Source organism: Aptenodytes patagonicus, chromosome 16, assembly GCF_965638725.1.
Source record: "Aptenodytes patagonicus chromosome 16, bAptPat1.pri.cur, whole genome shotgun sequence".
Taxonomy (NCBI): Eukaryota; Metazoa; Chordata; class Aves; order Sphenisciformes; family Spheniscidae; genus Aptenodytes; species Aptenodytes patagonicus.
In genome coordinates this window covers 8,515,576-8,540,013 of record NC_134964.1, presented here as the reverse complement: position 1 = coordinate 8,540,013, position 24,438 = coordinate 8,515,576, and the positions used below count along the sequence as shown (strand labels likewise).

General features: G+C 47.9%; 1 protein-coding gene across 11 annotated transcripts; it reads left to right on the top strand.

The window, feature by feature from the left end:
• Positions 1 to 799: 799 nt before the first annotated feature.
• Positions 800 to 23,973, top strand: EXOC7 (exocyst complex component 7). Of its 11 annotated transcripts, XM_076353509.1 has the most exons (22): positions 800 to 922; positions 1,717 to 1,782; positions 2,854 to 3,038; positions 3,748 to 3,853; positions 4,389 to 4,611; positions 5,919 to 6,086; positions 7,149 to 7,160; positions 12,179 to 12,271; positions 13,156 to 13,224; positions 14,573 to 14,718; positions 15,045 to 15,197; positions 15,890 to 15,988; positions 16,611 to 16,673; positions 16,998 to 17,064; positions 19,509 to 19,547; positions 20,603 to 20,668; positions 21,414 to 21,534; positions 21,962 to 22,057; positions 22,349 to 22,412; positions 22,958 to 22,999; positions 23,181 to 23,314; positions 23,719 to 23,973. In XM_076353509.1, the coding sequence occupies exons 1-22, from the start codon at positions 863 to 865 to the stop codon at positions 23,819 to 23,821; spliced, it is 2,175 nt and encodes a 724-aa protein (XP_076209624.1). In that variant the 5' UTR covers positions 800 to 862; the 3' UTR covers positions 23,822 to 23,973. The 11 variants fall into 11 exon arrangements, with proteins under 11 accessions (XP_076209624.1, XP_076209625.1, XP_076209631.1 ...); XM_076353510.1 differs by lacking the exon at positions 7,149 to 7,160; XM_076353516.1 differs by lacking the exon at positions 12,179 to 12,271.
• Positions 23,974 to 24,438: the final 465 nt, after the last annotated feature.

Sequence of the window (24,438 nt, the reverse complement as noted above, 5' to 3'; positions counted from 1 at the left end):
GCGGCAGGAGCCTTGCCTTAGTGCAGCACGAGATGGCGGGAGGCTGTGACTGTCTCTACTGATAAAACCAGCTCCCTGCTCCAGGCTGGACGTGGTTTATGAGGATGCAGAGCCCCGTAACTGCCCCAGTGTGTGACAAACCCAGCCATCCCCACCTATGCTGCCAGAGGGAGAAGACGGTAGCTTCCTTGCGGTGGTAGCCTTTCTTTCTGGAAAATGGATGCAGGACGGGGGTAGACTCTGCACTCCTGCAAATACCTTCTTTTCCGTAATTCACATTCAAATTTCTGTCATTTCACTTCCCAGGGCCCAAACCCCTATAATCTTCCTCCACACCTTGTTTCTCCCCCCATGTGTGTGGCAGAGCGGGCCTGGGCCTGGCTATCCCAGCAGCTCGGCACGGGGGAAGCTGGGTGGCTTTGGACTCTCCTCGGGACTCCGTGTCCTGTGGGGACGTCGCTGATATTGAGGTTGGAGGGGTTCGGCTCGGCCAGGCCGTAGTGGGGACGGCGGGCTTGGGGAGCCAGGCCGGCCCTGACAGAAAGGGGGTGCCCCACTGGGACCCGCCACACCACTTCCAACATGGCGGCGCAGCCTGCCCGCCACTCCCAAACTGGCCGTTACGAAGGGCAGTGCGCATGCGCCTGTCCTCTTCTGGGACAACGGCGCATGCGCCCACGGCTGGCGCCTTTCCGGCCCCCACTTAAATAGAGGCCACTCTCTAGATGGCGGACGGCCTTGCTGCGCATGCTCAGTGTGTCTTGCCGCTCCCAAGATGGCGCCGCGGCAGTGACGGGGGGCGGAAGAGGGTGTGTGCAGTGGGACTGAACGGCGGAGCGCGGCCCCGGCGTCCCGCGGCAGGATGATCCCCACCGAGGAGGTGTCGGCCCGCAGGAGAGAGATCGAGGACAAGCTCAAGCAGGTGGGACTGGGCTAGGGACCTGCTGCGGGCCCTGCCGGGACCGGGGCCTGGGCCCGCGCCCCCAGCCCCAGCGCGTTGCCTAGGAGACGGAGCTGGGAGCTGGCCTGGAGGTCCCCACCGGGCCTGGGAGCGTCCCGGGACCCCCTAAGGGCCTGGTCACTCCGCTCCGGGCCTGGCAGCATCCCCAGGTCCCCTACAGGGCCTAGGGCCCTCGTTTTCAGGGTCAAGGGGTATCTCTGCCCCCCACTTCGGGCCTGGGGCCCCACTCTTAGGGCCTGGTAGCTTCTGGGAGCTCTCCATTCAGATCCTCAGGCCCAGCCTGTGAGGCCAGCCCTTGCAGGTTGCTATTCCCCCCCTATCTCTGGGCTTCAGTGACTTGAAAGCAGCCCTTGGTGGTTGCTTTGCGTTGGCCACTTGAGTTCACGGCTGTGCCTGGGATTTGGAAGGTGCCTGTGCAACGCCTGTGTTGTGCTGTGGTAGGGAAATGTGTGGTACCTCAGGTGTAAAGGTGTTAATTTTATATTGTGCTGTGACTTTAGTGTGCTAAGGCTCATGGTATCGAAGGGAAACGAGTAATCCATAAAAACCTCACTCATTACATTATGTGACTCTCACCTTGGGTCAATTGCCCTGATTTCTGGTAAGAGGTGGCATATTAAAATGCGACCTCAGCATCAGACCAAACATGGCTGGCTGCAGTGTTTACCAGGACTTGTAAAAACCTACATGTAATGTTTAGTGACTTAAATGCTTAGTGTTCAGAACTGAAGACTATTTTTTCATCCTACTGTCAGGAAGAAGAAACTCTGTCCTTTATCAAAGAGAGCCTTGAGAAGAGTGACCAGCTTACAAAGAACATGGTAAGGGGGTCCTTGAAGTTCAGCCCTAATGTTGGGCCTGGGTTTACTTTTTTCTTAGGAGAATCTGTTTTCAAGGCTGTCATTGTGCCCATCTGAGGAATGCAGAGTAATGAACCACTTGCTCTGCATCTGTGTTTTACACTTCAGTGGCTGGGCAAAGGGGAAAACTGATGAATGTTTCAATCCTAAGTTTCTCTCCTGGGAAGATGAGGGCTCAAACGAGCTGTTGGCCTCGTCTCTTTACAATCTGTCCTCTCTCTTGGGAAGAGGTATTAATAGACCCCAGACTAGTTTGTGCAACAGCATCGTGTTGTTGCTTTGTAAAGTCAGGTCTTGTTTGGAGTTTTATTTTGGAAGTGTTCTCTTTAAGAGGTAGAAAGTAATTATTGTGCTCTAATTGCTCGTAAGCCCTCAGCTAGTATACTATGTCCAGTTTTGGGCTCAGTGCTTTAAGAAAGTCATAGAGGCACCGCCAGAGAAGTGTGGAAAACATAACATAGGAGTGAATCTTGAAAGAATTACATTTTGGCCTAGAAAAGATGACATTAAGGCACCCTTTATGAGCTTACTAAGGTTTTCCACCTTTCAGAAGCAATATCACAGTCCCTTTTAAAAACCAAATGTCTATGATGGAAAAGAAGGTTCTCATTATACTGGTCCTGTGCCTTCATGTTGTGCATCTCATGTTTGGGTTTTAGTGGTATGGAGCAAAGTGGCTGCTGGTTTATGCTTTTGTTGCTCTTTTTACCTAGGGCAGTTCCAGGCAGTTCCTCTGGATTTGTTTTCTGATGTCAAATAAAATTTTGCTCCTCCTTACTACTGTCTTGGAACATTATCTTCACACTTTACATTTAATTCAAGATTGGCCCATCTCTGTGTGGCAGGTGATCTGTTCTGTGATTATTAATAGAAATTAGGACATAAAGGGATTAAACAGCCTGCCTAAGGAGCCATGGCAAATTAGTAGCCCAAAAAGAGAAGCTGGGACCTGAAGGTCCCTGATTGCCCTGCTCTAACTACTACCCCACTGTATGGATCCATGTGAAAGAATGTTTCTCTCTTGGCATGTAGGTTTCTATCCTCTCCTCCTTTGAAAGTCGTTTGATGAAGCTGGAGAACTCTATCATCCCTGTCCATAAACAGACAGAGAACCTGCAGCGCTTGCAGGAGAACGTGGAGAAGACCCTCTCCTGCTTGGATCACGTCATCAGTTACTACCATGTGGCTAAGGACACAGAGAAGATCATAAAGGAAGGGTGAGTTGAGCAGCTAGATCTTGCTGGGGAGCTTCATCCTACTGAACTTTTGGGATAGAGGTAGGGGAGCTGACTCCACACACCCATCATAATGTTCCTTGTACCGTTCCCACACTCTTTCCCCACCATCTGTCCACAATAAAGCTGCCTGACTTGACCTTCAGCAATCCCCAGAGGGCAAAGTCTGCTCAGACTCTGCACTGGTGTCTCTTGCAGGTTTTGCAGACATGCTGCCATGTGAATCTCACGAGTGTTGGTGGCTTCTCTTCTTTCCTCCGCTCTTTTCCCAAAGGTTCTTCCTGCCCTGTTGATGTTGTCGCTGCATCCAGGATGAATCAGAACTGTTCTGGACCCTGCTTTCAGTCTCCGGGAGGGTGTTGTGATGGCCATTCTCTGGGGTGGGATGTGCAGCTTCCTCTACCTCCCCATCAGGGCCTGACCGGGAGAGGAGCGCAAGGCTGAGAGTTGTGGAGTTGTGTGCTGCTCAGTCATCAGTACTTCTGCACTTGCTGCGTGGATTCTTCTGCACTTGCCTCTGCTGTGGCATTGAGTGGAGGCAAAAGGGAATCCCGTGATCTCCTCCTAGTTGAAGAAAAGGGAATTGAAATTTTCCTTGTTATTTTTATCAAGAAAGCACCAGACCAAACTCAGGATATCTTCTTTCTTTGCTTCTTGGGGCACTGCATTTTATATTTGGTTTTATTTTCAGCCCCACGGGGAGGCTGGAGGAATACTTGAATTGCATGGACAAAATCCAGAAGGCGGTGGAATACTTCCAGGACAACAATCCAGACAGTCCGGAGCTGAACCGTGTGGTAGGTCATGGGTCTGGAACCTGGCATGGGTGAGAGAGGGACAGATGTAGCCCTGCTGCTTGCCCTCTTGCTGTGAGAGGCTGACGGGCTTGCTGCCTGGTGAAGAAGGTGTTTGGGCACAGGTGAAGAAATTATTGGTTTGGCTTCTGTTTAAGTCTGCACTCAGCAGCATTTCTGCTTGTGGCATTTTGCTCTCTCTATGCATTCCGCCAGTAGGACTTCTGAAAGCATATCTTGCATGTGTGGTAGAGTTGATTGAGCCTCCTCCTGAGGAGCTCTTGTCAGTCCTTCAACTGCTTGAGCAGAATGGGAGATCTGTTTAAATCCCACTTGAAGACTGAGCAACTCCCAAGCATTTTTTTATTTAATTTGCTTTAAAAGTCTCTTAGTTACAGGCGTTGTTGGAGTTTGAAGCATGCAGTACTTGTCAGTGGTTAGAAACGCTGCAGAAAGTACGTTCTTATGCAGAAATACTCGTGAGTGACTGATTACAGAAGCCTTGTGCTGCTTCTGTCCTTCTGCTGTTTTGTGCCAGAAATCCCTCTTTGAGAGGGGCAAGGAGTCCCTGGAATCAGAGTTCCGCAGCTTGATGACACGACACACCAAGCCGGTCCCACCCATCCTCATCCTGGACCTGATCAGTGGGGACGATGAAATGGAGACGCAGGAGGAGATGTCTTTGGAGCACCTCCCGGAGTGTGTCCTGCATGATATCATCCGCATTTCTGGCTGGCTGGTGGAAAACGGCAGGAATCAAGGTTGGTAGTGCTGTGTGTTGTTCCCTTGTAGTTCTGTATCAGGTGAGTGCTCTCCAACTACTTACCACGTGTGGTTGAGACCAAAAGTAGGGTGTTGAGGGTTGTGTGTAGCACTGCACAGCTTGGCTTGTAGATCACACGCCTTCAGCCATGAAGCCTCTGCTCAGGTGCTGCTGTGGCTAACAAACCACGAGTCACGCTGCTGTTGGTAGCTAGCAGCACTAGCAGAACTAGTGACTGCCTTAGTGGCGTTTAGGTGAGTAGTTCAGTCTCCTTTCAGTCACCTTAAGATCCTGCTTTTTTTTTTTTACAGCATTTGTAGTGAGACTGAAGTGATGGTTTGTCAGTTGAACAGAGTGATCTCCTGGTGGATATGATGGGAGAAAGAGCTGTGTAAATAAAGCACAAATTATCTTAATGCATAGTCTGTCCTATAGCAGAAATCCATTTAACTTGCATCTGTAATGCCTTCTGATGGAGCTGCGACTATCTAGTGCTCAGGTATTATAAATGTGCAGGACACTGGTCACTTATTCCCATTTGGCAACTATATATGAACAGCAATTTTTGTACTAAATGTGACCAAGGTGTTGGGGGGAAGCAGCACAGAAGACTTTCTTCAGTCAGTACATCGCTCTTCTTTCCTGTTCTGCAGCATCAAAATCTGCCTACAGCTTTATACTCCTTTATTAACTTATCCTTTGGGAGTGAATGACTTTGTGGACTTGTTACAGGAAACCTGTACTTTCACACACACATAGCTACTAGAATCACCCCCCACCTCAATGATTTACTTCTGAGTGGGGATTACTGTGCTTATTACTGTATGACGAACATCTTTAAAAGTTTCTTAAGAATTTTTCCATGATCAAAGGCGACTCAAGCATATATAGCATATTTTATTAGTCAGTTTGTATTCTGCTTTCACATGATGAACACCTCATTTAGTTCCTGAGTCCTGAGAATTGTGTAAAGTCTCTCACGCTAGAAACTGAGCGCTTGAATTGACAATGTCTTGCACAAATGTCTCCCATCAGTTCCACAACTGATGTGCTCTTGGTAGTGGTGCACAGACTTAATGTTGCGTGTGTGTGTGGGGGGGGGTGGAATGAATAGTGCAGGGGAAGGAAGAAGAAGAATTTTTTGAAGAAAATAGGAAAGGCTCTGGGAGGGAAAAACGCTTACTTGGGGTCCCACATCAATGCTAGTAAGTCCCCTTAGGGGCACAGAGTGTTTCAGGAAAGGTTTGTTTTACCATATAGTGTTCCCTGTTTGTTTATAATCTTGTTTCTACCTTGTCTCCTTAGATTTCATGACTGTTTACTTCCAAATCCGCTCTGTCCAGCTTGACCGCTCCATCAAGGGGCTGAAAGACCATTTCCGTAAGAACAGCTCCTCCACGGGGGTGCCGTATTCCCCTGCCATTCAGAACAAAAGGAAGGACACCCCCACCAAAAAGCCAATCAAGAGACCAGGTGAGTCCCTGAAGGGGGGATCACTGTGCTGTGTATCCTCTTGCCTGGGTATCGAATGCATATCTGCAGGCGTTCTCACTGCTGAGGTAGCCTCTGTGTCTAAAGTGTGCTTTTAGGACAGGAGCAGGGGTGAGATTTTAGAGATAAGCACCTCTTCTCTGCCCTGGATTCAGCATTGAGATTACAGACACTTTCTGTCTCTGTTTGTCAAGTCATCAGGTCTGTTCTCTGGGCAATGTAAAGAGAGGAGAGGGGTCCTGTATACAGGGAGAGAAAAGGCCATTGCCTTAACAAAGGCGATAAGTAAAAAGAGACCCGAGAGGGCTATAAAAGGATATGATCTGAGAACACCCGTCCTCAGCCTTGGAGTATGGAATATAGACTGTGCCACAGCAAGATAGAAAACTCAGATCTGATAAAACACATCACTTTAATAATTAGTTATGAATAAATTATTATTGTGCTAGGAAACCAAGAACTCGTCGGGAGTTGAGATGGGGACTAGGTAGGTGCCTACAGAAATGAGATACAAAGTTGTCTGAATTTTGGAAGGGCTGTTAAAGCTTTTGCCTCGGCCTGTCTTTGGAAGAGCTATGAATGTGGCTGGTGGGTTATTTCACCTCTCCTCATAATGGAGTTTTGCTGCATTTTCTGCAGCTGGTGAGGCGGATCACTCTGGTGTACGGGAGTGCAGAGCTGGAGTTCCCGTCTCTGAAATGTGCCATCTAGTGGGAGTACAGCCAGAAGGAGGGCCAGCAAAAGCTAGCACATACGTCCCACAGCAGCACAGTGATATTGTCCCTCTGTGTGTCACAGCACCCTGTTGTCTCCTCTGTAATAGTGACGAAAGTCAGAAAAGTTCATATTTCTGTGGGTTTACCTGGCCAATACTCCCCCACCCTAATATTTTTTCCCGTGTTGTCCAAATACTCTTACTGGGTTCAGGAAAATAATAAGAAATGTGGGTAGGGACTGGGAATGGATGGGGTGGGGAAAGGGAGGAAAAGAAATATCCATTTTAATTGTGTTGTGTTTATTTTTATAAACCTGATGTGAATGCAGTCCTCATCCCAGGTAATGTGCGTCTATATGTGCGTGTGCTGGCCCCGGTGCTCGCTCTCTTCACTTCTGTGTGTAGAGAGGCTTTGCTGGGCCTCTTCTTGCTAAAGCAGAGGGTGTGCCTGGGATATTTGGAGAGGGAGGGCTGCCTGGGGAAGGCTGTGACATCCAGAGATCACCCCTCTGGTCTTTTAAGACCAATGTGTGCCATTGCTGCTGTGCCCTGGAGCCGTTCCTGAAAGCTTACGTGCGAGTTGCAGTTGGTGAATGCAGTCAGTCTGCGAATTTCAGTGGATTTTCCCCTGCCAGCAGAGAACCACCTGACAAGGGGATGTCTCACCCCACACTTGGCTTTCCTCTGGAGTTTGGCAGGTAGTTATTTGCGTAAGAATTTGCCCCCAGTGTTGGGAGACCTGTAGAGGACAATATCCTCCTGCTAAGGAGAACCAGCTATGCTGCAGGTAGCAGAAAAACAGTGTTTAAAATTGCTCCTAAGCATGACGGCAGTCATTTGCGTTCAGCTCCTGAACAGTGGCTCCTGCTCAACAGCATGGTTACAATAGGTAAAAATTATTTTTGTGTGCTTCAGTAGCTCTCTACTGGAAAGATGCCAGATGGGGATCTGTAGTTGAGCCATGGGGAACTCAGGTTGCAGATGCTTCAGATTTGGTCCACAGTTCTCAGTTATCACCTGATACTGAAAAGATCCCTGGGCTTTGATTGCTGTGGAGTCAGCATGATCAGCAAACATTTCTGAGCAGCTTGCCAAATGGTAACATCTCCCCTATGCTCTAGCTAGATAGTCAGAGATGGAGGAGATTTTTTTTCATGGGCAGGTTAAAAAAAAAAAATCACTAGGATTTTTTTAATGAGTCTCACATCCTGGATGCTCGCATAGAGAGTACAGAAAGGAGCCCACATGTTTGAGAGCACAAGCACTTGTTCCCTACAAACAGGGCTTCTCCAAAATGAATGCATTTGGGCATCCAAAATTACTTTTCATGATGAATGTCTCGGCTGTAGATTTGCCAAGAGATTTTCATATCTTTTTGCTCAGTTTAGTTGGAGTTTGAGATGGGCTGGGTAGGAGGCACAGAGCATGGTCTGAATGCGCTTACAGAGCTGACAGTGTATGAAGGAAAGAGCATTTCAAATGATCTATTGGGGTATTGTTAATCTCAAGAAAAAATAGTGGCTAATTTGTCTCCAATCTTCTGTGAACAAGGATAGAGAACCAGACTGTAGCTCTTGAAGGACAGGGGTGGTTAAATCTCATACACCAGCCATCTCTTATGGCTACTAAATTGTACTTAAGTGAAATTAAAAATGGAGGGAAAAAAAATAGTCTTTGAGCAGAGATTCACTGGTTTTTCTGCAGTTCCATCAGCTTTCAAGGACAGCTCTTGAGGTGGAGGTCTTATACTCTCTTCGCACTGGCACAGTGGCCCTCTTCATAGAAATATTCATCTGGTGGTGTTTGATTCTCCTAGTTTTAGCCTTTGTTCAATTACGGACAAAAAATTTTTTTTCTGTGCTATTGCTTCAGTAAGTAAAGTCAAGTTCTGACAATTTGGGTTTCAGACAAGGGGGTTTTCTCACAGTTCCAACAAGTGAGTTGATTTCTTTAGTCCTTAAGGAAGAATATCCCAGTGCACACCCCAATGCACACTTTATAACCTGTTGCAAGGGATAAATAACAAACTAAATCTGATGTGCTATAACTTGTTTACCCACAAAGCAAAGCGCAAGAGAGGCTACAGCTAAAGGGAGCGTGAGGTATTAGGGACAGGGTAACAAGGCAGAGACCCCCCCCTCTCCCCCGGGTACTATGCTGGATTCTGGAGAACATGCTCCATATCCATGTGTTGTTTCAGAGGGTCTTCATCTCTCTGTTACTGTTTTATTTGTTGGTGTACCCTGTACCGTCTCCTGTTGTTACAGCATGCAGTTGGAAAATCTGACTGCTGGAGATGCTTCTAAAGCAGAGTTGTCTCCTCTTAAATGAAACTTGCCACATCAAGTTGAACTGATGAAGCAATCTGTGGGCTTTTTTTATTTTTTTTAGGAGTTTGCTGTTTGAAATGTCAGCAGCCTGTCTCAGAGGGCAAGTGTATTCAGATTCCCAAATCATCCTGCTGCAAACATATGCACATAAAATATTGCTTCTTTGTGATGCCTGTAGACCCAGTGCTCCTTTTGTTGGCTTGAGAGCGGCAGCTAGCTCAGCAGCTCTGCATTGCCAGGGAAGGATAGGGCCAGAAGATGCTGGTAGGGGTACCCAGCCTGGCTGCCTACAAGCAAAAGCCAGAGAGCTTTAGCCAGTTTTATACAGGCTCCTGCAGCTGGTGCTTAAGAAAAGAGGATGTGTTGCCCTTCTACTTGGTTAGAAAACTGCCTAATGGAAGAAACAGGAGAACAATGTGCAATTGGAAAGCTGTGCCTCATATATGCCCAAAAGCCACTTTATTTAATAATTGGGCCACAGGGACAAAAGTTTCAGGTGTTTTTTTGACTTTGGGGGGTTTTGGGGGCTCTTTTCAAGCTATAGGGGAGCCCTTTTCCAGTTTACTTAATGCTGCAGTTCACCTAGCGGTGAGGTGCTACCTGAAGGCAGGCTGTGGAGTCTTTGTGTGGCAGAATAAAGAGCCTGTTCCTGCTTCCCACTTCTTATATTGATCACTGCCTAGCTTGAATGTGATGTTTTCATTAGTAGCTGAAATGCAGTCCCATTTGGTTTGCGAGCTGCCTAATAGGGGAAAACAATCATGGAACAAAAGCATTTGGCTTCCACTAGAATCCATTAAAGCCTAATTACAACGCTAAGTAAGAGGGATACAGCAGCACTGAAGCGATGCCCATGAACACCGAACACTTGGTGTGTGTCAGCGTAAACACAGGTAATTGTGCTTATGCAAATAAAATGCAGCAGAGGGGTTTCAGCTCTCATCTGAGAAGAAACTGTCGGGGTGGGCTGTGGAGACGTGCACTGCATACCTGTGAAGTGAGATCCTATTGACAGCAGCAGCAATTGTACTGTCTGCTTGGTTTTCACACCGATTTACCCTCTTTTTTTATTCTCCCCCCCCCCCCCCCCCCCCGATGCTTGAAAGTGGGAAAGATGAAAGAACTGGTAGAAGAACAGTACGCGGGTTGAGCTGCTCTGCGTCAGCTGGGCCATGGTAACAGCAGTAAGAAAGAGCTTAGTGCATATCTCCAGAGCTTGCTACAGCCCTGCTGCTCAGAGGAACTTGCTGTTGTGCCCAAGCTCTTAAGGTTTCTGAAAGTAGCTAAGAATAAAGTGGAAGTGTTGGGTGTGAAGAGCATCGGGAAGCTTGGAAGAAGAGGCATAGCCCTCTCATTTGATCATATGGCAGAAGCTAGGAGCAAATGCATCAGCACAGCAAGGGTGTAAGTGTTCCCACCTCCCTGGTGTGGGTCTAGAGGGTAGAAGTTTCCTGCTAGAAGAATGTGTTTTATGGATATGATTTTTTTTTTTCTTTACTAAGTAGTTGAGAACACTGAACTGGGGGAAGAAAAATGTTGCCAGTGAAATATTACGCTTTAGGAACCATGTTCTGTTATTTAGTAAGTGCACCAGGTTAAGGCAGCTTGGTAATTCAGTGGGAACTTCTCTCTCGTGTTCTCCCCCATTAGAGATGCACTGTCTGGGGGACTTGGACGTTTCTTTCCCCCTGCTGTATATCCCTTTATGGGATGAAGCTGTCCTGCACCCCAGGATGCTGTTCTGCAGCAGTGTGTACTTGGGCTTCCCCTCAGGATAGCGGTCCTCAGCATTTGGGCAGCCGGCACTCATTTCCAGGCTGCACTGTGGCTTAGTTACTGGCGGAAGTAGGATTTTCTGCATGTTTGAAGTATTTATTACTTTAAAGCGGAAGAACAATTCTTAATTTTGGCAGCAGCATTTTTATTTCTTAGATCCTCCTTCATTTACTCAGCCTAGTTCTGTTTCATCTGGGTCTCCTATAGAAACTCCTTCTACCTTCCCAAAACTTTCTGTTCCCTGTTGTGCAGGCAACAGCAAAGCTCTGCTGTGAGAGGGTGTCCATGTGCTTGTGATAATTGGAGCTTGTTGCATGACGACTAACCTTTTAATGTGGAAACAGTGCTTAGTCTTCAGTTGTCACATTAATGCTTTGTTTTGTGCTTTCTAGCTGTATATCCAGCATTGGCTTTTGTTCAGTTCTGTCTGGTTTTTGTGTGTGTTAAGTATAAATCTTTTAACCCAGTGTTATTTTTTTTTTCCATGGTTTTAATTGATTTGCAGTTCCTTAGAAGAGAAGTGTCTTGGGGATTAGGGTGACTTAATACGAGTTAGACATGGGTGGGCAGCATCCATTATTCTATGATTCCTGTGATGGGAATTGCTGTTGCAATTGCTCTCTCGAGCCCAGAGGTTGTCACCCTTTTATCGCTTCCTGTAATGCCAGAGATCATTCCTTGACTTTGCTGTGGGGCTCCTGATGGGTCTATATTGAGCATGCTCAGAAAATACCCCTCGGAAGGGCACCTCTTTCTGCAGCTCTAGCCAAGCGGCTGCGATTGTGGCTCTGGGGAGCAGGCAACACGTTGCCGGACAGGAATTGTCCGTACTGCAAAGCCCTGCTTCCACAGCTGAGGAAAAGCAACAAACCTTGTAAGCTTGGATGCAGAGTGCCGGCTTAAATAAACTCATTGCAGGGAAGGTTCCTTTGTTGCTTCCCTTCCCTGATCATGTTTTCTCACCCAGCCATACCACCTCACCAAACTGATTTGAGTACTCCCTGATTCTGTAACCCTGGCTGGAATTCATGCCCCCACCCTCAAAGCAGGGAAACAGTCTGGAAATGCCATTGTACCCGCACACTTGGACATGAGTTTGGGGTTCACGTTCCTGTACTGAGCATGCTCATTGGTGCCCAGCATCCTCTTGCTGGGCCCAGGTGACTTGCTGGTGGAGGGCTGGTGTTCTGGGTTTGTTTTCTTTCACTCATTTTCTAGGTCTTCTTGTCTCTTCTCTCTGGTTCTGGTGACAGGCACGATCCGTAAGGCTCAGAACCTTCTGAAACAGTACTCTCAGCATGGTCTAGATGGGAAAAAGGGGGCCTCTAACCTCATTCCTATGGAAGGTAATCACAGCTCTAGCTACTTCACCCTTGACTTTCTCTGTGTATCAGCATTGCTTTTCCAGGTGGCACTTCCATTAGCCTAGTGCTTGGTGGACAGCATTAGATAGGTACAGCTATCCTTGGGGAACCAAGGAGATGCTGGAGGGCCAAATTATTTTTCTGAATTCAGTGTCTGAATTTCAAAGGCTCCATAAACATGAGAACAGGTGGAGAGGAGTGTTACCTTAAAGCAGTTGACCCACCATAGCCACCTGGCTAATGGAAGCTCTGCTCTGATGACATCTGCCTGTGGTGTTTCTGTTCTCTTTTTCTTTTTGCCTGGACTTTGAGACGTTCAGTTTCCTAGTGACCTTTCCAAACCTGATGCTGAAGTGTCAGACCACAGCTAGCTCATTTGCTTCAAAGCATCTGTAAGACCTTTCTGCCTCCTGCTATGTATGCATCAAAAGTAGATCTCTTCAGCACCTACATTGTAGTCTACTAAATCCCAGATGGTGACTAATATCCCTCATTTGGGGGAAGAAAATTCTCGTGCTGTGCAGGAGATGGGCTTTGAGTTTGGATTTGTAATGGTTGTGGGTACAAATTGGACTTCTGGTGCCTGCTATCCCATTCAGAACTTATGGCAGAAGGTTCAAGGGACTCCTGTGGCCCAAGAAACTGCTTAACTCACGCTTGTCATCAGGTTTCAAAGGGTTGCTACCGCTACATAGCCCAATAAAGGGATTTGGTCAGGTAGCATTCCTGGGACTGTGTAGGGAAAAGAGTGTCCATCAGATCGAATAAGCCAAGCCTGAAGCGGCTTCCAGCCAGTGTGAGCATCCATGCTGTAACCACCCTGGATAAATTGCGCCTTCTGTTTGTGCCGGCTGACATCTCACTAGGTCATGAGCATGATTTACGAGTTAAACACCTTTCCGATACCCTGAGCGACAAGCATGGGCCGGCTGCTGGTAAGTACCATGTTGTCACTTCATAACAAGCTGGCTAACATCCCTTCTTTTCAGCATGTTTCACAGTAGTTTTGTAGCCAGTGGCTGTTCATCTACGTGGGCAGTCCTGGAGCATGGGCCTTCTCTGGCTAAGAAGCTCTGGCTCTTCTCAGTAGAATTCACTCCTACTAATCACGCACACCCCAAGCCCTCAAACAGGGAACCCCAACTTTGTCCAACCAAAGACTGGTAGCCACCATGCTGAGGGGCACTTTCCTATAGGTAGCTACTGGCTTGTTCGGTGCTGAAGTGAAGCAAACAGGAAAGGGATCACGTGCGGGATGCAATACAGTGGGCCGCTCTCCACCATAGACACTCTGTAAAACCACACCACATTTGCGTGTCCCCTGCTGACCATAACTTTTAAAAGATCAACCCGAGGGACCTGTCAGTGTAGGGAAGAATTGGTTCTTTCTCCATCAAAAGTTGCAGATGTTGCTGGGAGGAGAGAAGCAGCAGCAGCCCATAGCTTAGAGAAGGCCTCTCTGTGTAATCTTACTGTCTTAGTGGTTACTACAGGGGTCTGAGTAATGCAGGATGGTGAGAGTCCGTTTGTGTCTGTCCTGCTGACACATCCAGCTAGTGGTTGGCATGAGTTGGTGTGGACCTTTGTATCATACTGGCACTTCTCATGCCTGCCACGTAGGTTCTTTGATGGATCTTTGTCTGAGACATGCTAGGACTCGAATATTTGCATTTGTATGCAGCATTGTGTGGCAGATATCAGCACAGCTAGGTGAGCTATTCCTGCTTCATAGGATTTAAATGTTCATCTGCCTGTGTTTTTATCTTCTGTTTCTGCCTGTGGGAAGAGGCTGCCTTCCAGGACAGCCTTGATTTCCCAGAAATGTTGATGCAAAATGGCAGTTCTTCATCTGCGTGACGGATGGAGATAAGGAATTCTAAAAATACAAGCAGAGATGTTGAATAATTCACCTCAGACCTTCCTGAGTTTAGTACTCTGTGTTCAAGCCCTTGATTAAATTTAGTCTGTATCCCAGAAGAGCTCCAAACTTGCCTTCTGTCATGAGGCTGGAAAGGAGCTGGTGTCCTGATGTGCCTGTTTCCTGAACTGCAGATGACTTTGCATGCCTCCTGCAGGGTATGCATAGCTTCCCATGCACAAACCCAGGGGGCAGGTTTGGTGAGATGACGACTCTTGTTCTCATGCAAGATGGGTGCAAAGCCAGAACTGCCTTTTCCAGAAGAACCTTATGCTCCTTGTGTAAACCAGGGCCTTGGAGTGAGCAGAGCTGCTGGAAGCTCAGTGCAAATTTTGTTCTCTCTTAAAACCATCTTGCCCTTACAGGGAGGGATGACGTCTTCGACATCGAGATTGATGCGTACATTCACTGCGTTAGTGCCTTTGTCAAACTGGCCCAGAGCGAATACCAGCTCCTGACAGAAATCGTCCCGGAGCACCACCAGAAGAAGACCTTTGATTCTCTCATCCAGGTCAGCTGAGCCTCTCTGCTTGGCTCCTCCTGTAAAGGATACACACAAAGTCTCTTTCCCTTCCTCTTCATTGTGAGGATGTGGATTCCACCACCTGCTGTGGGTGCCCAAGAGCACCACTACTGCTAGGGTTGTCCTCCAGGACCTGTTTAGGGAACCGGTGCCTGCACAGACCCTGGAGAACATGTGCTCAGAGTCACTCACTGGGTACCGCGAATGACCCATCAGCTAAACTGGCATCCTTAACGGGTATGCTGCATTGAGCCCCTTGTGCTGCCTGGGCAAAAGTCATGCTGCTTCCTTCTGACTCTCTGGCTTTGTTGCAGGAGTCATTAGATAACTTGATCATGGAGGGGGATAACATTGTCTCAGCTGCCCGGAAAGCCATCATCCGACATGACTACTCAGCTGTGCTCACGATCTTCCCTATCCTTAAGCATCTTAAGCAGATGAAGCCAGAATTTGACCAGGTCTTGCAGGTAAGCGTGATGGGATTGAAGAGGGTCCTGTGGCTTGGGTTGTCTGGAGAACTTTCTGAAAGGGATTATCACAGTGGCTTTGAACAAAGCCACGCTGCTTCTGTCCTCCAGCATGGACTGGGAGTGACACAAATGCAGCTTGCTCCTTTCTGTGATGGTGAACCAGCAACTCAGCATCTCTCAGCAGCAGTTCTTTTCAGTTCAAGTCATGACCCGGTGATGGACCATCTACATTATTCTGCTGTATACGTGGCCTCTGAGGTGTTTCATCTCTGATACTGTTGAGCTTAGTTTAGACTGCCCACTGACGTCTGGAAGATGGGCTGCTCTGAGGAGAGCCTGCTTGGACCGTGCCACAAGGTTCTCCAGGTATCAAATATGGCATCCAGGTTTAGCAAGGCTCCTTTTCAGCTGGTGACTGTGATGCACCAACCTCCTGTATCGGGTACTGCGTAAGAGGAAACATGAGAGGTGGCAAGTCCTGGTCACCGTTAGGGTCATATCATCTTCCCTTTCTGGCTGGCAGAAGAATGCAGGATTTCACACGTTGTTGATGGTGCTGTAAATATAATCCTGCCACATGGGGAACTGAGAATGAGATGCTGGGGTGGTGGATCAGGGAGAGTAGGTGCTGGATGAAAGTTCAGATACTGTTTGTTTTCCTTCTCTGATTTGTTATGGAACTATTCCAGGGAACTGCAGCAGGCACTAAGAACAAACTGCCAGGGCTGATCACTTCCATGGAGACCACTGGTGCGAAGGCACTGGAAGAGTTTGCAGACAACATTAAGGTAGGATTCTCCTCAATGTTCTCTCTGGCAAGACCAGCAGGCTCAGAAGAGGGGTTTTCTGAGCAGAACCCCTAGCTTAGCTTTCAGCTTTCCATGAGACCATGTAGTTTCTGACTCTAAAGCAGGAGCTTGCTGGATCGCTTTGGATGGTCAGCTGCAAATACCAAATGCTTGGTGCTGATTTCAAATACAGGAGGCCTCTGCCTGAGACCCTTAACAGGCATACTACAGATAACTTGACATGAGCTTCCAGGCCTCTGCAGGTTATCAAGTCAATCTCAGAATTTAATCCTATTTAAAAAGAAAGGAAAATTGCTGACTTGAAAAGTTTTGGAGGACTCATGTTAAACTGTCCCTGCGTAAGGTGGGCTTGGTGAATGCACTGCCCAGTAGGTGAGCTGAACATTTGATGGTCACATGCTGAACAAACCCCTGTGGTTCTGAGCTGCCGGTGCATAGGAGCTGTGGTTTCTGAGCACCAGGAGATGGCACTGCAAGAGCCGAGTCTGAGGATGTTGAGAGAGGCTGGATAAACAAGCCTACAGCTCGCTTGCAGCAGCAGTTGTATTGTAGATGCCTTCAATTTCCTTATATGCTTACCTCATGTCTCTTCCCTTCTTAGAATGATCCGGACAAGGAATATAACATGCCGAAAGATGGGACAGTTCATGAACTCACCAGCAACGTACGTGATGATGATTTGAACCATCCTTTGTGGAAAAACAGCTTCTGAAGAGGTTTAAAAAAGAGCAGTAGGGATATTTCTTAAGTTAAGCTGTCTTGGTATTGGAAGGGCAATTAACTGGCTTGCATGGAGAGATTAGCTAGTTACCCTTGCTAAGCCATGATGTGATGGTGTGGGTAAAACCCAGCAACTCAAAGGAGTGTAGTGATTTGTTTCTTGAAGGCTTTTAAGTGTTGGGGGACAAGTGGTCCTTCCATGATCCTTAATAGCAGAGCATAGGAGACGCAATGTCGGTTGCTCATAACTTCCTTCCCTTGCTTCTAGGCCATTCTTTTCCTACAGCAATTGTTGGATTTCCAGGAGACGGCGGGTGCCATGCTGGCATCACAAGGTACATACATGCATGGGGCATGCAGTCCTTCCCCAAATTGTCTGGACATCTTCCCTAAAAAGATCAAACCTCAGTATGCACTGTGAGCTTGTTCTCCTCCTGTCCTTCACCCTGTGGTTTGTCTTGTTCTCCAATCGGCCATGACCACATAGTTGGTTATCTGGAGAACTCCAAGGGATGCAGAGAGTTTCCCTGCTGGCCTTCCACACTTGCTCCTATCAGGTACTCTTGGGATGTTGTTTATTGCTGATGTGCTCTGTGATATCAAGAGAGGATGCCTTAGTCATTTAGCTTCAGATCTGACACTGGGCTGGTCCTGTGACTGCACTGGAGTGAGGGTGGTTGGTCCAGCTGAGTTAGCTTTAGTTAGGCTGTGTGTTGATGAATTGCCACCTTTCTTTGCCACATCCTCTGGTCAGAGTATAACAGGAGCAGCAAGAATATTCTCCTCAGCATCTAGCCATGGTCAAGCTGGGACTCCTGAGCTATTCATGTGCCACGTACCCTAACAGCAAGACAAGTTTTAGCTCTGGTCTCCGTGATGCTAAAGAAACTAATTCCAGAAAGAAATATTTAGATCAGAAGCTGAGAGCTGCTGCCTCATGTAATGGGATGCTGCTGCGTATCAGCTAGAGCGTGATTCTTGGTTCTGTGCAGAGCAGCAGCTCCCAGCTCTCTAGTGAGCCCTTGGCCTTGGCGGAGCTCATGCGTTCAAGTAGGTTGGAACAGAGCAGGCTGGAGAGGTGGAGAACTGGAGATTCAAGGGGTGCAGGGACCTGAGGAGGCACAGGCCACTAGCTGGTGTTTGGAAAGGGTTAGGGAGCCCCTTAGGAGCAGGGGAAGGGGGAAGCTTACAGCTGCCTCCAGACTTTTATCTGCAATTCCTGCTTGGAAAGTTCTGTCAGTTCTAAATTAACTCAAGCTAGGATGTCGCTGTTTCTCACCACCTCTCCTCTAGCCACTGCCTTGTGCCCTCTCCACTTGCAAGCTCAGTGTGCTCAGAGCCTCCTGGGCCTTGGCCAAGGAGAGAGAGTCAAAGAGGTGGTCTGAGGTTGTTTGGGTTTTTTTTGGAGAAACCAACTTTCCCATGTCCTTCCCTGAATGGTGATGTCAGCGCTGTTGTTTCAAAGTCTTGACATGTTGTCATGCAGTAGAGATCTGTCATAGGAGCTGATTCAAAAGGTAGCATAGGCTTTTTTATTTTTTATATTGGTCATATAATAAAATGTGACCATATCCATGACACACAAGCCATTTCCTTCTTAATTGTGGTTGGTTGTCCAATCAGGTATAGAGGGATCCCGCTGTGTAAAGACAGCTTGAGAAAAATACTTCTTTGCAGTCTGTTCAATTATTAAAGCTTGAAGTCAGTGTAATTGTAACAGATCTGGTAACGGGCTAACATGTAGTAGCTCAGAGCCTTGCATGAGATGACCCACAATCCGAGTGTTGTAAATCGTGTTCTCTCTGTCTGCAGTCAGGCCTTAGGGACCATCTGCTGCCAGATGCTCCCTGCTTTCTGCCAGTGTTGTTCTCGTGCAGAAACAGCTCTGTCGCTTGCTCCAAAAGCTACACCTGGCCCAACACGGGGCACCCACGCAGGGCAGAGCTGTTCTCATTTTGAGTGACGCTGGTTACTGAATGTTGGTGAAGTTGTAGTCCGGGTCCAGCTGTGGACCTGACCCTAGACCAAGCATCCTCAGATCAGAGGCGATTATGTCAGTGGAGTTTAAGAGGGGAGTAGCTTCTGCGAACAGAGGCATCTGCTTTGGGATGGTGACTTGCCCCCAAGGGTGGCTCTCTAATGACAGCTTCCAGCTGCTAGCTCAGGTGTGGGTGTCTGGAGTTGGGTTAGATAACTCCCACAGTGATCCCAAGTGGTGGGAAATACATGCGGTTTTTTCCTGCGATGTTTGCCTCAAGTGGTAGCAAAAGCAAAGTCGATCAGATCAATGCAGTGATGCCAATCCCTTGCTCTTGCCCACCAAACGGCTCTGTAGGGCCCTGCATAGCCATGCAGGGATGCTAAAGTGCAGAGTGAGGGTGGGATGGCTTTGCTCAGGTTCTCGGGAAGGTTATATGGGCTGTGCAGTTCATTTCAAGGCCCAGTAAACTGCTGCTGGCATGAGGGGAAGCTTTCCTTTGCCTTGAAAGTGGGTTTGAACTGATTTTGGAATGAGGTGTCGTGCTAAATACAATGATAATACAATGTCTCTAGCAGGGGAAGGAGGTTAGACTCTGCCTTTCCTCTGTGATTTCCACTCCGTTTGTGGCCTTGGAGGGACTCCTGCCTGCTCTCCTGTGTAGCTGTCTGTGGCTGCTCTGTGTTAATATCTGCTTTGTTCTCAAAGGGATGGTGGTCTCTAACCTGTCTTTTTGCACTTTGCATTTCTTTTTCTCTCTCCTCCCTCCCCTTTTCTCTCTGCTCTGCCTAATCTTTGTAGTCCTTGGGGACACATACAATATTCCTTTAGATCCCAGAGGTAAGCAGACTTACCCACACGTACCTGTTCATATTGCCTCGGACTCTGGTGATGTATGTTAATTCTTTATCCTCCAGGAGTGGTAAATAAATTAACACATAATTGAAAAGGGAAAAAGGGGAGGGTAAGTGACTCTTGCCAGTGGGCTGGAGAGAATAGGGAGGGCTTGTCACCAGCAGACAATGAGGGATGCCACACGAGCTGAAACAGGCTAAAGACACTCTCATGGCACTGAATCTCTTTGGCACGGGTAGCAAATTGGCCCAGCTGGTATCATGCTTTATCCCATGTGCGCTCGGCTCCTTATTGTCCAACTCCCAGCAACAGGAGCCTTGAGGCCTTTCCCATGGGATGCTTATGAACTCGGACCACCCGAGCTAGGCCCGGCTGCCAAACTCTCTGGTGGGGGGAGGAGGAGATAGCTACCCCACGTGTCCCATGGGACCCATGCCCACAAGCCCTTGAGGGCAGAAAGCCATCTCTTATGCATAGACAGAGGAACATGTGCCAGCCCAGAGCCCTTGCTTGTAAGGGCAGGCTCCCATGCTGGCACAGTCCCTCATACAGAGCCAAGTAGGCCCTGTCAGCAACCATGGGGATGGCTGAAACTTTCCAGAGCCCTTCTGCTTGTTTCAATTACTGTTGTGTGCTTGCTGTTAACAGCTCCAGCTCATTTGTTCTCTGATTGCCAATTTCTAGTGCTTACAAACCCTCTTCAGGTGGTGGGGGAAGGATGGGGAGGGTGTGTTTAATGACTCTATTTCTGATCAAGAGGATGTCCTCTGAGCACTAGGAAGGAAAGGAGAGATTTTTGCCGGGGTGCTCTGCACTTGATGCAGATACAAGGACTGGGGGGTGCAGAGCTCTTCCACCCTCGCCCTGGATAAGCCGCTGACAATCGGCACTGAAGCAGGGAGCTAATTTCACTGTCGATGGGAGCTCTGCACTAATTCCATAGCAACAGGGGCGAGGCTTGTTTGAATAGAGGCAGGCTGACCACACATACCCCCCTTCCTCATGGCATGTTAACTGTCCTAAGACTCTTTTCTTTTCAGAGACCAGCTCTTCAGCTAGTAGTTACAGTTCAGAGTTCAGCAGGCGGCTGCTGAGCACCTACATCTGTGAGTACTCTGTACACCTTCCCATTTCTGCCCCATCGGCTGTCTTTCGCTTAGCTTGTTCTTGGGTGAAGAGCACAGGCTGTGTTTCTTACTCCATGTGATCTTCCCGTGTTTGAGCTGGAGTCTGATGGGAGGGATGGAAAAAAGGGGTCAAACTGGGAGTTTCAGACTGTTACAGTTAGACAGGACAAAGCACAGTGCAGCAGCTTGCTGTGCTGCAGAGCTTTTGTCATCAGTTGCCTCAAACCACTCTCACCCAGTGCTTTGCACCTTCAGCCCCACAGAGGCTCCCAGCTGCCAAAGGGGCTCTGTAAAATCTCGATCCTGCATTTAACGGTAAGATAGTGAGATGGGTTCACGATACTACCTTGGGATGATCTATTACAGTGGAGATCAGGTCCTTTGGCGGCTTTGAGATCTGAGCCTGTGTCATGGTCAGGTTGTGTCTGATCGCCCATGCTGGTCCTGGGACTTATTCTGAACACAGAATGCAACTGTATTGCCAGTTGCGACAAAGGCACTAGTTCGCAGAGGGGTTTTGGTGACTCGCTGAGGAAAGATCTGTGTAAGGCTTGTAGGACTGTTAAGTACACGTGACTGTACCCTTGTTTGTGCATGCAGTTGGGGCTGTGCTGTTCACTTTGCTGTGGGCCCACAGCGACAGTACAGAGCGCTCGGTTCGGATTGTCAGTAATGAGAAGTTTCAGTGCAAAACTTCTTTGTTCTCTGTTTTTCCCTCTTTAAGGCAAAGTGCTGGGCAACTTGCAGCTTAACCTTCTTAGTAAATCCAAGGTTTATGAAGACCCAGCTTTGAGTGCCATTTTTCTGCACAACAACTACAACTACATTCTGAAATCTCTGGAAAAGTAAGTGTGTACCTGGGTAAATCTCCCTGAAGTCCAGGCTGATTCCAAGCATGGTCTTGGAGCAGAGCTGTGCATTGAGTGCATTTACTTGCCGGCCTGTCTCATCTCTGCTCTTTCTTCCATTCTTGAAACTGCCCTTTTGAAAGTTTTTGCACTATTACAACCATTGCATTACACAAGAGTGGAAGATAAAAGCATCAGAGATGCCTTAAGTTGTAGAGAGTCCTTGGATCTTGGGAGGACTGAGGACATGGCTTTGGAAAGTAACTTGGAGTAGCTTCTGTCTCCCAGTTTGTGCATTTCAAGGTCCCTTTTATTGTAAAGGGCAGAAAAGAACTTGCTGACAGGGGCTTGAAATGTTGCCATCCTGCTGGCAGGCCTGAGAGCAGCTGGCTCATGTGCTTCCTCAGGTTTTCTGTTCTTTCAGGTCTGAGCTGATCCAGTTGGTAGCTGTGACGCAGAAGACAGCCGAGAGGTCTTACCGGGAGCTCATTGAACAGCAGATCCAGACCTACCAGCGCAGGTCAGCTGACATCCTCCACTCTTCACTTAGTTTTGTCAGTTTGAGAGGTCCTTGGGAGCCAACGCTGCTGGAGCAGTGGGAGAAATTAGCTTAAAACAGAAACTTGTCTAAAACCAAAGCCAAGTATTTTGGTGTCCAAGCGATTAATCGATCTTGGGAAGGGGTCACTGTGGAAAGTTTTGGGGTGTGTATTGTCTGGGTTGGCCTTTGGGTCATGGGTGAAGACATAGATGTTCTGGTGAGGCACGAGTAACTCTTCTTTGCCTCTTTCCTATCTCATTTCACATGCAGCTGGTTGAAGGTGACAGATTACATCTTGGAGAGAAACCTGCCTGTCTTTCAACTAGGAGTGAAGGTGAGAGGATGGGCAAGGATGGTTTTGAGATGATAGAAATTGCCGGAAACATCTTCTCCTTTGTCATCTTAAAAAATTCCCAGAAGCCTTCTTTATATCTCATGCCAGTATTGCTCTGCAGACTGAATACTGTGGCTGGGACAAGATGAGCAGCACTGCCTTCTAATCTCCCCTGCCCCAGATTCATACAAGTCTTTTAATCTCTGCCTCCATTCTTATATTTTCACCTGAGCAGATGCTTCTATTTTGGATTTGCAAAACCCTGAGACCTTCCCTTTAGAAAGGGCTGGAAGCATAAAGAAGTCTATTTTTTATGTCTGTTCTGGCTGAAAATTACCCTCGTTAAACCTACTTCAGATGAAAGCCAATTGCTGAATGTAGGGTGTGCTGCTCACTGCAGCTTTCTCTCCTCCCTGCTTTAGGAGAGGGAATGGAAGCCACGTAGGTAGGATATTACTTAGGTTGGATGGGGAGTTGTGGGCAAACACTGATGTTGGAAATTTATTTCTGGAGATGAAATAAAATCCTTTCCCTCCTTGTTGCAGCTCAAGGATAAGGAGAGGCAGATGATAAAGGAGCGCTTTAAGGTAAGGAGGTGTTAGATGGCACAAGAACATCCCCTGGTTGACTGGGACAGACAGTCAGACCAAAGATCTGCCTAAGGAGGAGACCTGTCTGTTGGTGATCAGCAATGGAGGGGAAGAACATCAGACTCAGTACAGAGACGTGATTGCAGACAGGACACTCACTGAGTTTTACTTTGGACAGGGTTTTAATGACGGGCTGGAGGAGCTATGTAAGATCCAGAAGGCCTGGGCAATCCCCGACATGGAGCAACGGGACAAAATCCGCCGGGCACAGAAAACCATTGTGAAAGAGACCTATGGTGCTTTCTTGAACAGGTGATGACCTCTTGCAAAATTGTCCTCTCTTTGGATTTACTGAGGTCTCTGGGGCCTAGAGTAGCCTGAGCTGAGTCACTTTTCTACTGTCCTGTCTTAGCTTCTCTGCCTTGCACACTAAAACATCCCCAAGCTGAACTCTACTAGTTGCAAACATCTGCTGTCACGCTGATTCCTTGGTCAGGGTGAGTGCAGGCGTTCTAGCTAGCACAAGGCTCTGAGCCACCCTGGGCTGTTCATGTAAAACTCAGGAGACCAGTTGTAACCAGGTCACTTGCTCCCTACAAGATACCCTGTCAGATTCAAGTGGGACGTGCTGGAGCGGAGCTGATTTGTGACAGAGGAGGGGGGTCTCTTTGCTGTGTTCCAGTCGTTTGTCACCTGGGGGTTGTCTTCCTTTGCAGATATGGCAACGTGCCCTTCACCAAGAACCCTGAGAAGTACATCAAATACCAAGTTGACCAGGTGGGGGACATGATTGAGAAGCTGTTTGACACATCGGCATAATTCTCCAGCTGTCATGTACTCTCCAGCTGCCAAGTACAAGTCAGCGCGCTCTCAGCAACCTTTGGGACTCCCTTCCCTTCTCCCCTGCCCCGTTGTGGTGGGCAGGCTGTTATAGTCGTATTTATCAGATTTATAAACCTGTGGAAACACTACCTCCTGGCTGTCTTTGCCTTCTTCCGTGGATCCGGAGTAAAGGCTGCTGTGTGGGCTCTTACGTTTGCACATCTTCAGGCCTGGGTATAAATGTTAATGCTTTGATGTGCAGCAGACATGGGGAGTGTGTTTAAAAAACAAAAACAAAAAAAAACAACCCACCAAACCAAAAAAAAACCCCCAAAAACAAAAACAAAAAACACAACCAAAAAAACCCACCACAAAACCCTTATGGGTACAGTCCTTCTGTTAAAGGCAGGAGGCTGTAAGCTCCAAATGGTGTTGCCTGCTCCCCTGTGGGTTTTGGGAATCTCAGTTCTGTAGGATCCCAAAGGATTTTCACGTTGTTACTCTTAACTGTTATTTAGTTCAGCGATGGGGCGAGATGCCGATTCTGTGGTATTCTGTGTGGTATTCTGTGTCTGGCCGTGGTGGTACCTGGCAGGCCTGCCGTCTAGTTGTGT

Excerpts from the sequence above, each read along its gene's own strand:
- EXOC7 (XM_076353509.1), top strand. The coding sequence starts at position 863 with ATGATCCCCACCGAGGAGGTGTCGGCCCGCAGGAGAGAGATCGAGGAC. Across the intron at positions 1,783-2,853 it reads ACCAGCTTACAAAGAACATG|GTTTCTATCCTCTCCTCCTT; the intron begins GTAAGGGGGTCC and ends CTTGGCATGTAG. Across the intron at positions 15,989-16,610 it reads AGTTTGCAGACAACATTAAG|AATGATCCGGACAAGGAATA; the intron begins GTAGGATTCTCC and ends TTCCCTTCTTAG.